At 57.4% G+C, this 13,458-nt stretch overlaps 1 protein-coding gene across 1 annotated transcript in view; it reads left to right on the forward strand.

The window, feature by feature from the left end:
* The first annotated feature begins 2,585 nt into the window (after window positions 1-2,585).
* Window positions 2,586-13,458, forward strand: part of CAPN2 (calpain 2) — a 40,883-nt gene continuing 30,010 nt past the window's right edge. The window contains exons 1-2 of the mRNA XM_032838850.1: window positions 2,586-2,906; window positions 7,141-7,210. Of these exons, the coding sequence (XP_032694741.1) occupies window positions 2,670-2,906; window positions 7,141-7,210 (307 nt within the window). The 5' untranslated portion in view covers window positions 2,586-2,669. The remainder of the gene's footprint in view (window positions 2,907-7,140; window positions 7,211-13,458) is intronic.

Raw genomic sequence — 13,458 nt, forward strand, 5'->3', positions numbered from 1 at the left:
GAGAATCTAAAAGAGCAGGGGGTTGGGCACCGCAGAACTGAGATCTGTTCATAGGTACAGAACAGCTGTAGGGAGGCTGTGGGGTCGAGCTTCCCTCCAGGAAACCCTATTTGCAGTACATGGACAAGAGTTATTTGCATTACTGTCAGTTTCCTAAAACTTACAGGGTTGTGAAATAGCCTGAACACCGGGAAAGGCACAGACAGGAGCTCATGGGACTCCTCGCAAGTCTGCTTAGTGAGAAAGCCTGCGACCGGGAGGTGAGGGGGACACTGTTGCGGTTTCTGAACCAGCTGGGTGGGTTCCCACCCAAAGCTCTACTAAAGGTGACTACAGCCCCCCACAGTGGGGACATCCTGGACCCACACAACTTCCTCAGGTGGTCTGGACCCAAAGCTGAAATTCCCCATGTCCAGAGAGGAGGCCCGGGCCAGAATCCTACAGATCCATTCCGACAAGATGAACGTCAGTCCTGACGTGAACCCCAAGGAGCTGGCCCACTACGCGGAAGACTTCAGTCGGGCCCGGTGCGAAGGCGGGCGTGATCGCACTGCGCAGGCTCCGGACGAACTCACACAGGAGGACTCCACAGAGGGCGTCCTGGAGGGGCCAGCCAAGAAGAAAGCAAACCCCCAGGACTACACCTGCTCCCTGGTCTGGCGCTGGTTAGAGTCATAATAAAAGAAAAGAAAAGGAAAACAAAACAAAACAAACAAACAAACAAACAAAACTAACATTGCAGAGAACACCCGGAATATCCTTCTTCCTTTTTAATTCCAAAGATTTTTAAGTGTTCCCTGACAGGTTATCGTCTTGTGAACAAATTATAAATATTCGAATCTCAAACTACGCTTCAAGATGGACTTCCTGTTCTTCAAGTCTTCCTGTTCTTCAAGCTGAAAGATATTTTTTTTAAAAGACTTTATTTATTTATTTGACAGAGAGAGAGTGTGTGTGAGCAGGGGGAGCAGCAGCAGGAGAGGGAGAAGCAGGCTCCCCACTGAGCAAAGAGCACGATTTGGGACTCCATCCCACGACCCTGGGATCATGACCTGAGCCGAAGGCAGACACTTCACTGATGGAACCACCCAGGCGCCCCTAAAAGAAAATTTAAAAAAAAAAAATTAAATCATGACTGATTCTCATCTAGCTATAAAATGAACACATGTTAAAGATTTCATTTACCTCATTAATTAATTGAGGCTACTAAGCAGATGCTACATCTGGTTCAAAGGGAAAGTGCAAGAAGCACTGGTTTATACGAAATGAAGAAAACTGAAATGACTGTGCAACTGGCCTCAGCCGACCCCGCAGGGTGGGGAGACCCCTACACTGGGTAGGATTCATGTGCATCTCTACACTGGGCAGCCACTGTTATCTACAACTCAAGAGTCATAAAATAACTCACGCACAGTGAAAGACTACCATCGGGTGGCTGGAAAGAGGTGCTCTAACCAGATGTTCAGATCACTTTGCCATGGGGAGCTGTCCTGGGGAAGTGTAAGAAGTTGAGAAGCGTATCCCTGGCTTCTACTCCATAGAAACCAGTGCCCCGCCCATCCTCGGTCCTGACAATAAAAAATGTCTTGCAGCAAGGCCAAGTGTCCCCCTGGGGTAAGGTGGGGAGGCCAAAGTCACCCCCAGTTTCCCACTGAAACACAAATGCTTGCCCCTTAATGTGGGGAGTGGGAGAACAGCAGTCCTGGGTGTACCAACGCCTCCCTGGTGGAGCTGAGAAGCTTGCTCCCCCACAAGCCAGTCTCCCCCACCCCCCAACCCCTGGAGAAGCGGTCACCCTATACGGCTCTCCAAACAACCCACCAGTATTGACTCCGGCCTCCCGTTCAAGGTAAGCGTCAGATAAACAATATCTGTTTTTGGTAATCTCTACACACAACCTGGGGCTGGAACTCAGGACCCCAAGATCAAGATCAAGATTGCATGCTTCACCGACTGAGCCAGTCAGGCGCCCCACAAGGAGTACTTTTTTAGTATAACTATGCCCCTGCACTGTCTGGGACATACTTACACTGAGGAAATACTGGAGCTAACCTGGAATTCGCATTTACCTGCGAGGATGTATTTTCAGTCGGAAGCCCCGACCCCTGTGTGTGATGTGCAGCGTGCGATTACAACCGGTCCTGAGGCCTGGGACTCCCTGAGCTGCCCGCGACCGCTGGTGCGACACTGGGTCACCCAACCTCTCCTTTCGGAGGCCCGCTGTTCGCCTCCGTAGGATGGGAACCCCAGCGGGGGACACCCCTCTCCCGGGGTTGCTGCGAGCCTTGAATGAGACCGTCAGCACAGCCGCCATTGGTGTTGGGCACAAAGTCGGGGCCCACGTGGGGGCCGCTGATTTAGTCCGGGACCCGCTCCGTACCCTGAGGGCGGGGAGTTGGCTGCTGTCCTCGCCGCAGGTGGCAGTCCCGCCCCCCGGCGCCGAGGCCACACCTCCGCCGTCCTCCCCGCGCCGAGGCAGTAACCCCCGGACCCCGAGGCCACACCCCGCGGACGCCAAGACCACACCCCGCCGGGAGGGGGCGCCTGCTGCGGAGGGAGGTGCCGCCTGCAGCGCGGTGGACTGCAGTCCAACCGCAGCGCAACCGGCCAGGCCGCGCCCCTGCGGATACTCGTCGCTGCTCGCCGCGCCCCTGCCGAGACCCCGCGCCATGGCCGGCATCGCCGCCAAGCTGGTGAAGGACCGAGAGACTGCCGAGGGGCTGGGCTCGCACGAGAAGTCCATCAAGTACCTCAACCAGGACTATGAGGCGCTGCGGGACGAGTGCCTGGAGGCCGGGACGCTCTTCCAGGACCCTTCCTTCCCGGCCATCCCTTCCTCCCTGGGCTTCAAGGAACTGGGGCCCTACTCCAGCAAGACGCAGGGCATCGAGTGGAAGCGGCCCACGGTAGGGCGCGGAGCATGGGGTGGCGGGGAGAATGGGCCAGGGTGGGCGGAGAGCGGCACGGGACGGCGGGGGCGCGGGGTCCGGAGTGGGTGAGGGACGCAGGGTGCGGGGCCTAGGCCTCCCGCCGGCCGCGGCAGTGGGGTCGTGGAGGGCCTGCGCCAGCCGCGGAAAGCGCACCAGGAGCGCACCGCGCGCGCCCCTCCCCGTTACTCGATGCGGGCGCGTCCGCTGCGCGGGCCTGGCTTTTGTCCACCCCGGCACTTCCCGGGCCCGGTCTGGCGCGCCCTGCCCAGCGGGGCAGTTAGCAGGCCGCGGGAGCCGCCTTGGACTCTGCCGGATGTAGGAGTGACATAGTGGACCTGGGGCAAACTTTGCTTGGACTCCCGGGGGGGAGATGGTGGAAGGAGGGTCTGCGGGCAAAGGAGCGTGGGAGGCAGTATCTCTGACCAGGGAAAGTCAGGCTCTAACTCAGCTTGTGTCTGCGTCGGGGCGAGGGGGAGGGAAATCCGAGCCTGTTCCTTTTGTGAGTAAGGACTCTCTCATGCGGTCGTGGTTAGATTTATCCAATCAGAGTTTCGTGTTTGTTTTTCCAGATGGGAGCTGGTGAGACCTCCGCATAACATTTACCCTGATGGTTAACGATAGACGGAGTAATCCGGCAGGGAGCCAGTGCTCCTCCTCATTGCACAGGCCCCGTCTTTCCCGGGGAAACTCGGGTTGGGGGGGCGCCCTCTAAGCTCCCTTGTCCCATCCGCACCCTTCCCTGGCAGGTCTTGGGACAGCTTGTCCCCTCCTACGGTTGTGCTGGGGATCCCAGCACACGGGATATGCTGGCTCCACCTGCCATGGGACACTGCCTGGCCTTCCCCCACCAAACCTGAACAAGGCTTCCTGGGAACCCAGGCTCTAGATTTCTGACTTGAGAGTAAGGTTGCTGCCCTGCGTCTACTCCTCTGGACCTCCCAGGTTTCCTGTTACCCAAAACCCAGCCTGTAGGCAGCAAGCGCAATAGAAATGCCCTAGGTGGGGTCCCCAGGACTCGAGTTCATTTCTTGCTAACCTTCTGGGTGACCCTGCCTGCACCTTTTAGCCTCTTTACTTGCATTTCTTCATCTAGAAGGAGAGGTGTTGCCTAAGTATTTTCCTCTTTATTGATTTATTATTCTTTATCTTTTATTGTTCCTCACAGAGCCCTGATAACTTTCCTCCGGTGTTTTTGCAGTTTATAGATGTAATTATGTATTATCTGCCCTTCACACTGAACTGCAGAGACCCCGTGTGTGTTGGTCACCAGTGTGTCCCCAGAAATCAGTGCCTCCTCATCCAGCGGCCTAAGCACCTGTTCCCATGCCAGGCACTGTCTTCAATGCTGGGGATACACCTGTGACGAGAAAGACAGTGATTCTTCAGGGAGTCAGGGAATGAATGAAGGCAGGATTGCAAAGAGCCTTTACTGAATTTGCAGTTATGAAAGTGACAAATGAGAGAATGTATTCATCTGACACTAACATCGCACCTCACTCACAGTTTACAGAGTGAATTTGCACATGCCTTCACTTGTTCTTTTGTTCACTAAAGCATTTACGGAGCACCTACTACATGCCAGGGACGGTGCATCTAGTTTCTGCCTCCTTAGACTTCAGGGGCTGGTGAGGGGAGACAGGTCACCCAGCAGGTAGACATGCCGGTAGTGCTTCCAGTTGGGAGAGGGTCTGGGGCCATCTCAGGACCCCTGCTCAGGACGAGACAGGCTGGGAGCTGCACAAGTTGGGGGCAGGGGAGGCAGGGAGGTTGTTACGTTCCCATTCAGCAGTTGGAGAACTGGAGGCTTGCAGAAGTTAAATATTTGCTCACGCAGGTGTCTGCGAGGGGGCCGGGACTCTGTCCAGCCCATGGGTGTGTATACCTCACAGCTCACAGCTGCCCTCTGCCTCCGTCCTGCCTTCTGGAACGCTGCTGTGGTTGGGGTCAGGCAAGGGAAACAAAATGTCTCCTGGATTTGGACACCAGCGAGTCACTGGTGACTTTGGCAGAGGAGCTGCGGTGGGAAGGTGATGTGGAGCCAGACACCGGGGTGCTGTAGATGCCACGGTCAGGGACCCAAAGGGAAGACCGTTGTTGGGCTTCTTTCAGAACGGTGTCTGAAAAGCAGCAGGGGAGTGGTGGGTAGGGCAGGCAGTGGGGTTTTAGAGGCTGTGGGATGTGTCATGTGTTGAGTCACCAAGGGCGGAAGGAGTGAGAGACGGACAGACAGGAGGAGCTTATGACACAGGGTCCCAAGGAAGGGAGGGCAGGGAGCAGGCAGGCCTTGCGCTGCCCCTCCCCAGGGAGCGGTTTCCTGACCTCCCACTGACTGCGCAGCCACTGGGAAGGGGTAGTCAGGTGAGAGTGGGGGGCCCCCCAAGTCCGCCTGAGCCCCGAGAGCACACACTTCTGTGGTGACTCATTTATTCACCCTCCAGCCCGACTCTCCAGCCCCCGGGATAGGGACTGTCATCCCCTTGTTCTTCACTGGTAATAACAGTAGCTGACTTCTGTGAAGGGCTTACCAAGGACACTTGGTGACCCCCACCAGAACACCCTGTGGAGGTACACTCGTCACACAGTTCCCATTCTACAAATGAGGAAACCAAGGCCAAAGGAGGTGGAGGACCTTGCCGGGGACTTAGGACCCATCAAAATGGCAGAGCCAGGGTTCAGAGCCCCCCCCCCCCCGCCTCCATCTGGACCCAGAGCTCAAGCCCTCAACCCCGTCCCCAGGACTGTTGCATCCATGTTTAATCCAGTACCCCACTTTCCTGAGACACCTCCAAGGGCCACCCTGAGCTTTGCCGTCTTTGGAGAGGCTGCCGAGGTGTGGGAAAGTTTCTGCAACAGTGGAAAAATCCTGCTGGGGGAAGAGCCTGGCGCACAGAAGAAGGGCGGTGTGAATCTTGGGTTCTCGGCACCAAGCCCAGTGTGTCCTTCGATGAGCTGCATAAGTTCTGGGCTGGCAGGTTCGGTTCAGCAGAAACACACTCGCATTGTCCTCTCATCCCCCAAGCAGACCGACATGAGCAGGGAGGGGACCATGGCGAGGCGTGAAAGGAATGTGTTCTGCTGTAGATTGAGGTGCTGGGACAGGGGACATGGGGCCGGATTCAGGCCCCACCCAGGAAGGGCTTGTGCTGGACCCAGAGGGACACACCAGGGGCACAGCACGGGGTATAGGGTGGAGTGCCGGCACACGGAGGTCGTGGAAGCCGACAAAAGCCCAGATTTATGCTGGCTTCCTCTGTGGCTTTGGGGTGGAGCGTTTCAGAATCAGGAAATGGACAGGGTGGCGGAGGGGCTAGAATTGTTCAAAACTGGCCTCCATCCGGCTGAGGGGCAATTATCCTGAGTTGTGTTACTGATCAGTGAGGTTGTAACAACCTCAAGAGCCGTGTTACTAATCAGTTAGAGGGAGCGCCTCCCCCTGCCCCAGACCCAGAGCAGGAAGAGTAGGAGCTCTCTATGGCTATGGCTGCAAATCCCAGTGCTCTCTGTAACTTAGACACATTGTTTTACATTGTTCTATCTCCGTGGCCTGTTTCTTCCTGTTTCTTCGCCTGCCCATCTGAGTCCCTGAGGGGCCCCATGACATGAAGCACCAGGCACAGCCCCATTCTGTAGCAGCGTCCCTGACACATGGACGCCACCCGTGTCCCGGCCCCACGGGCGAATTCAGGAGACTAGCTCCGATCCCCGGCACACACCCACCAGCACCACTGGACGGTGCACAGCTAAATACCAGACCACAGAGTACAAATGCTCGGGGTCTCAGAGTCCCAGAGATGAGCAAGGGCTGGACTGTGAAGGAGGGCTTCATGGAGGAGGTGGCAGTGAGGTTTGAAATACGGTAGCAGATGAAACAGGAGAGAACAGGGTGGGAAAGGAATCCCATGAAGACAAAACAGCTGATGTGTGGGAACAGAGGAGAGGGGCTGGCGGGGTGTCCCCAGAGTATCAAGGGACCCACTGGTGGCAGAGGGGAAGTAGCGAGATGATGTTAGCTGTCGGCAGTGCGGGGTGCTGGACTTCTGCGCCTTCCATGGGCAGGAGTACAAGAAGGAGCCCATGGCAGTCTGTTTCTAACTTGCCTTGGGTGGGGAGGGGGAGAAGGTGTCTGGTGCACCCCCCAGGAACAGGGATGTCCTAACCCTGGAAGCAGGATTCTGGTGGCCTGACAGCACTCTGTGGGTCTCGTTTGCAGGAGATCTGCGATGACCCACAGTTTATTATTGGAGGGGCCACTCGCACAGACATCTGCCAAGGAGCCCTAGGTAAGTGACGGCGTCTGAAGCGGACTGTGGGGGCTCGTCTGCGAGGCTGTGCCTTCCCTCCCTTGGCAGCCTGGGGTTTCCATTTCCAGAAGCTTCTTGGAATTCTTGCTGCCCTGAGGGGCCCATCCTGAGGCACACATGAGGCCTCCTGGGTCCCCTGCTCTGGGCTGGTTGTTGAGGTTACACAGACACTCCCACTGGAGGGTGCAGGGGCTTCTGGATTTCACCGCCTTGTGCTCGGAGCCCCCGTCCCATGGGGGTAGAATGGCTAGCGGCCTATGACTCAGTCAGGCTCTGGGCTGAGAGCCAGGTGGAAGGACTCCCCAGGCCAGTCACAGCCCTGACACCTCTGTTCTTGGGCAGCTGCAGGGCCAGGTATGGTGACTCAGTGTGAGGGAAGAGGAAAGCCCGCGCTCACCGCTGAAGGGAAGTCAGAGCGCCAGGGCGTTCTTGGGGTTTGTAAGATGGGCTCACCATGGGATCGGAAGAGCAGGAAGCAACGCTTCTCCTTGCAAAGGGGATAGCAATGTTCATTTAAATGAACACGGGGCAAGGGGAGCTGAACTGGGAGGATCTGAGGGTCTGAGGCCGAGCCCCTGGCCGCAGCGTCTCTGACAAGATTGATCAGTCGGAATTGTAGCTCCTTTCCTGGCTGGCCCACCTGGCACAGGTTCCAATACTCAGAGTCATACCCACTCGTGTTTATGGAGTGAACGCTCTGCCCCAGACACTAAGCTGTGATGGCAGAATCCCGGCAGTGCTGTGATTGTCCCTATCGATGAGGACACTGAGGTCCCGGAAGTGACATCGGAACTGACGGTCAGGCACACAGACATGCACAGCCGAACTCTGGGGCCTGTGTCCTCAGCCCCTGGGCTACGATTGCAGAAGGGGCTAGAGAGTCTTGGTTGCCGAGGGACGTCAGGGCAGCTGTGTGACTGTGTGACTCTGGGAGCCCCACAGGAAATGCCTCTCAGAGAACATGACCGCTGGCCTGAGCCCAGCCTGTGTGTGTGGATTCCTGAGATTCCGGAGTACATTCTTACCTGCAGAGAACACCCTCCTGCACACCCTGTTTCCTTCCCTCTACCCCACAAACAATAGACTAGATGCCCAGGGGTCCTTGGGAACTGACAGAGGCCTGGGCCAGCCCCAGGGACTTGGAGGATCTGTCATACCTGGACTGGACCCCACACATGGCCCAAACATCCAAGGGTTATGACATCTCAAGAGTCAAGTAGCATAAGTAGCAAGTGGAGTGTTTAAGCCCTCTTGACATAACAGCAGGCCTCTCTGAGAGGAGAGGAGAGGAGAGGAGAGGAGACGGGTGGGCCTTACATTCCAGGGGTAAAATTCCTGAGATCTGCACTGGGTCAAATAAAAACAAGGTCAAGTGTGATCAGCTCTTGTAGAATTAATTCCTCCATCTTTGGTCTCTAACGCCTAAGGGCGTTTGCACTCTTTGGCCTTTCCTTTCCAGTCTCCTGGTTCAATGGCCATCTGGGAAACATGATTGTCTGAACTCTCACCCTGACTCTGGCCTCTGGGCATGGGGTGGTGACTGTCGCCAGTCCCAGCAGGCTCAGAAGCATTGGGAACAGGGTGCTATGGCCACAGCACCTGGCCACAGGAGCAGAGTGGCAACCTGGGCTCAGCTCCTAGACTGTGGGCAAGTCATCGATCAGACGAGGCATTTGGCTGTTCTAGAGTCGTTCCTCCAGCCTGCCATGGAGCCCAGGCCATGTGCTCCAGCGTGGAGTGTGGTCCGACGGTCCGCAGCGGTGACAGTCCGCCTACCACACCCACTTCTGTGTGCCCTCCTGCAGGCTGTCACCCCAGCTATGCTGTAAACCCCCCCACCCCCACACAGACCAGAAGACAGCCCCAGCAGTGCGGCTGGGGATATAGGGACCGCTGCACAGCTGAAACGCACTAAGGAGAGAAGTGGATCTGATTATAGGTCTTTCTGCCCTCCTCCAAGCTGTCCTGATGCTGTGACTGTGTCATGGGGACCGGGAGGTGACGTTCTCAGAGCAGAATTCACTCTTTGCCCAGACACGCGCTTGGCTCAGCAGGGACCCCGGAGAGTGCCGTCCGTGGACTTCTACTTTTCCGGCAGTCTGCCACCCCCATGGGGCTGCCCAGCAGTAGGCCATCCCCAAACCACCCCCCTCTCCCAGGGGTGCAGCCAAAAACCCCAGCGAGGTTGTTCATGCGGGGTTTGCAGAATTGCCCCTACAGTGAGCAGCTAAGTAGGCTCTGGTCTCGCTGGCAGTAACCTGCTCCTCCCAGTCACAACCGCCCCCAGGGGCCCGGGACATCCAGGAGCTGAACTCCTCTGCCTTGCTTTCTCCAGTGCTCCCAGAGTCCCCACAGCACCCCCACTGCTCCCCACAGCTCTCTCCCCTCTCCCCTGGCTCTCTGCCCCCCCATCCTAGGCCCCCAGGGAAGGGTTCAAAGCTGCCAGCAGCTGTCAGAGCCCTTGAAAGGCACCACCCCATGTCACTGTCATCTGGAGCATGTCCTCCAGGCCCCCTCGTGGGGCCTCCACCCCCAAAAGGCACCTAGGTTCCCAGAGCACCCAGAGGTGATGGCTATAGGTGTGCTTTCCACAGCCCAGCCCACTAGAGAAGCACCTGCTCCCTCCACTGCTTACTAGCCTGGGGGACCTTGGGCAGGTTACCCAAGCTGTCCGAGACTCAGTTTCCCCTTCCATAAATGTGAATAATGACACTATGGTTAACCCTGGAGCCGCAAGGGGGTCAGGGGGCGCTGACGCCCTGCACGGCTGAAAGTCCGCATGTAAGTTGACTCCCCTGAAACTTAACTACTACTAAGTGTTTTAAATAATTTTTATATATTTTTATATTTATTTTTTTTTAAGATTTATTTATTAGAGAGTGCGTGCATGTGCGTTCACACACACACAAGCAGGGGAGAGGGGCAGAGAGAGAGGAAGAATCCCCAGCAGACTCCGCACTGAGTGTGGAGCCCCCACGGGGCTCAATCTCACGCGACCCTGAGATCACAACGCGAGCCAAAACCAAGAGTCAGGGACACTTAGCCAACTGAGCCACATAGGCACCCCTTTGAGTAATTTTGGGATGATTTATAGTATAATTTTTTAAGAAGTCATTTTTATAGTAGGTGCCTTTTGCAAATGTTAACAGCCTTTGTTTTGTGATATGGTCTTAGATTTATGGAAGAACGGAGAGGATGGTACAGAGACCCCCCGCCCCCAACCACCCCATACCCAGATCCCCCGTCTCACTGAGCTTGGGGGCTTGCTACCATTCATGACCCAGCACCCACACGGCACCCTCGAGGTTTCCTCAGCGGTTACTCGTGTCTTGGCGCTGCTCCAGGAACCCCCTCAGGGATCATATTATGTCTGGCTGTTGCGTCTCCCTGGGCCCTTCTGGGCTGTGGCAGTTTCTCATGCCCCTTGCATATTATGGTTCTTGTAGGATGCCCCTCTGTTCGGGAATATGCGAGTTGTGACTAAAAATTAAGTGTCCGCTGGTTTGGTGGAGAAAGTAAATACATTCTCTTCTCTTTGCAACCGTCGCCTCGCGGCCAGCCCCATCATCAGTGCCCCACTGGGGCCTCTCCGGGTCCTGGAGCAGATGGGTGGTGGCTGGTGGCTGTGACTCATTTCCTCCCAGCCTCCCTTCCAGTTATAAATACTCCTCCACGGCTCTGCTCCCCCAAGGCTGCCGCCGTGCTCCCTGCTCCCTTCCTGTGGTCCCTAAGACAGTCACAGAAGCTGGGACGGCTGGAGTGCTAATGCTGCTATGTTCCCCCAGGCCCCTGTTCCTGCCCCGCTGCCCCTGGCCTTGGCCGGTATACAGCAGTGTTCCTGACCTCCCGACCCCAGAGAGCAGAGGCAGCAGGAATTCTCCCCCAAAAGAAGCCCCCCATCATTGCATACATCTGCATCTGAAGCCCTCAGGGTGCCCAGGAGTTTATGGCCCACCCCCCCGCTCCCCACCGGCCTCTGGTCCCCTTGTGACTTTCACTTCTCAGGTGCTCCCTGAGCCAAGAGCCAGGCCTCAACCCTCTGGACTCTGCTGTCTGCCTCTGACATGAGAGTTGGATCAGTTTCCTAAGGTCCCACTACTTCTGACATTTTGTGACTCCAAAATATGGTACTCTCTGCTGGCAGACCCCCACAGTCCTCCTGTACTCCCACCCACCCCCCAAGGGGCTCAGCTTATGTCCCTGCTCCAAGGTCTGGGAAGCCCTGCTAGATCACCCCCCCCAGCAGTGTCAGCCACAGGGGTGCCTGGCGAGGCACTGGCCTGCAGCAGTGTGGGGTGGTGGAGCCCCGGGAGGAGGGTGGTTCACACCACGAGCCAGGCCAGCAGCTGTGCAGTGGTCTGTGCCAGCCACATGCACGTATGGGCACCGCGGGGGTGGCGCTGCAGACCACGGCTCACCGGGGTCCAACCTCCCGTCCCTCACTCTCTGCGGTTGGATGGGCCGGATGGTCCCTGCAGGCCTGTGTGTCTCCCCCGAAGCCAGACTGGGTACGTGCGTCCATAAGCACCTGAGAACGACAGGGTCCAGAGTGAGGACGTGGGGGTCCATCAGGCAGAGTGTGGCCATGGCTCTGCAGTGGGTGGCTCTTCGCTTTGGGCAAATCACCGTCCTCCCGAGGCTCTAGTTGCCTCATCCTCGAACTGGGGAGAAGAGGCACCTGCAGCAGGGCTGAGGCTGAAATTGGACACACCTGCGCAGCTCCGGGCTCCTGGGAGGGGCTTGGTAGCTGCAGATTGGTGGCTCCCTTCCTGCGGGCAGGTCAGATGGGGCCTGGGGAGGCCAGTGGCATGGGCATAGGCGTGGTGCCAGCATTCATACCTGCCCGGCTGGGCTCTGGGCTTTGCCCTCTGCAGCCCCCAAGGTTGTGGAGAGGTACAGGAGGTGGTGTTCAGAGAAGAGCTCAAGGGGCACCGTGCTGTCTTCTACTCCCCATCCACGGGGCCCATGCTCTGCCTATAGTGCGCCTTCAGCCAGAGCTCCCCCCCACCCTCCTGGGCTGTGGGAGCAAAGGTGAGGCTTGTGTCCTCCCTTTCCCATTGGGGTGGGGAGCTTCACGACTCGATTTCTCTGTCTCTGGGTCTGGTTTAGAGTGAAGAACTCATTCTTGTTGGTACACTTTGTCCTGGGGTCTCCTGTACTTGGCTGCCCCCCCCACCCCAATCAGCAGGGTTTTGTCCGCAGTTGAACCCTGGGGATGCCTCCAGGGACTCAGGAGTTTGGGGGCTCCTCCTGGAGGGTGGATGAAGGGAGCAGGGGTCGGGGCAGAAAGGATGTGGGTTGGACTAAGCCCCAGTCCCGGAAGCTGGGGAACATAGTTGAAACCAGCATCAGGTGGCTTCCTCCTGGCCTGGGCCCCAGGCAGCCCAGTCTCAGCAGTGGGGCAGGGACTCCCTTCCCAGTATCCATTGTTCCAGGCAGCTTCAGAGTCAGGGCGGGAGCCACAGGGCTCACATCCTCAGCTCCCTCCTTCCTTGTAGGGCCCCCTCCGACAGGGAACAGGGGATGGGAGGGGCAGGGACATGTGGTCTGGATTATTCAATGCCACTGGCTCAAGGAAGGAGGCTTGTGTTTGCCAGGGAGGGGTGGGGCCCATCCCCCACAGTCAACAATGTAAATGAACAGTGACTGGGTGTAGGGATATTCCGGTTTGGGGGTACCCTCCTCTGGGCTGGTGCTGCAGGGCATGAAAGGGTCATGGGAGAGACACCCACTGGGACTCCCCAGCCACCATCTCACAGGCCTGGCCCCCTGGCAGGCTGTGCACGTCCTTTAGGGAAGCCCCTGCTCGGCAGCTCCCACGGGTGACCCCAGGTTGGCCCTTCGGGGCTTCTCTCCCCTCCCTTCCAAAACCAGGGTCAGATGTGGCCAAAAACAGCATTAGCATCTGGTCTCTTTGGAACTTATGTAGCTTCATGAAGACATAAGACCAGGGCCAGTGGGACTGGACACAGGACAGGGCCTCCCACCCTCCGTGCTGTAGAACAGGCTGGGCTTTTCTGGCCCCTGGCCACTGCATGCACCAGCCCCACCCAGACTTGACCATCAGAAATGTCTCCAGACACTGCCAGAATGCCCTGGGATGGGGGAGTTGGTGGCAAAGTGCCCTAGGCAGGAAACCAGGGACCATCCCATCCAGGGTGCCTTGGGGAGGGTGGGGAGGTCGGAGGGAGCCTGGAGGAGGGAGCCGTGGTGGTAAATGATGGGCG

Source organism: Lontra canadensis, unplaced genomic scaffold (assembly GCF_010015895.1).
Source record: "Lontra canadensis isolate GAN:19392208 unplaced genomic scaffold, GSC_riverotter_1.0 scaffold106, whole genome shotgun sequence".
NCBI classification, from domain to species: Eukaryota; Metazoa; Chordata; class Mammalia; order Carnivora; family Mustelidae; genus Lontra; species Lontra canadensis.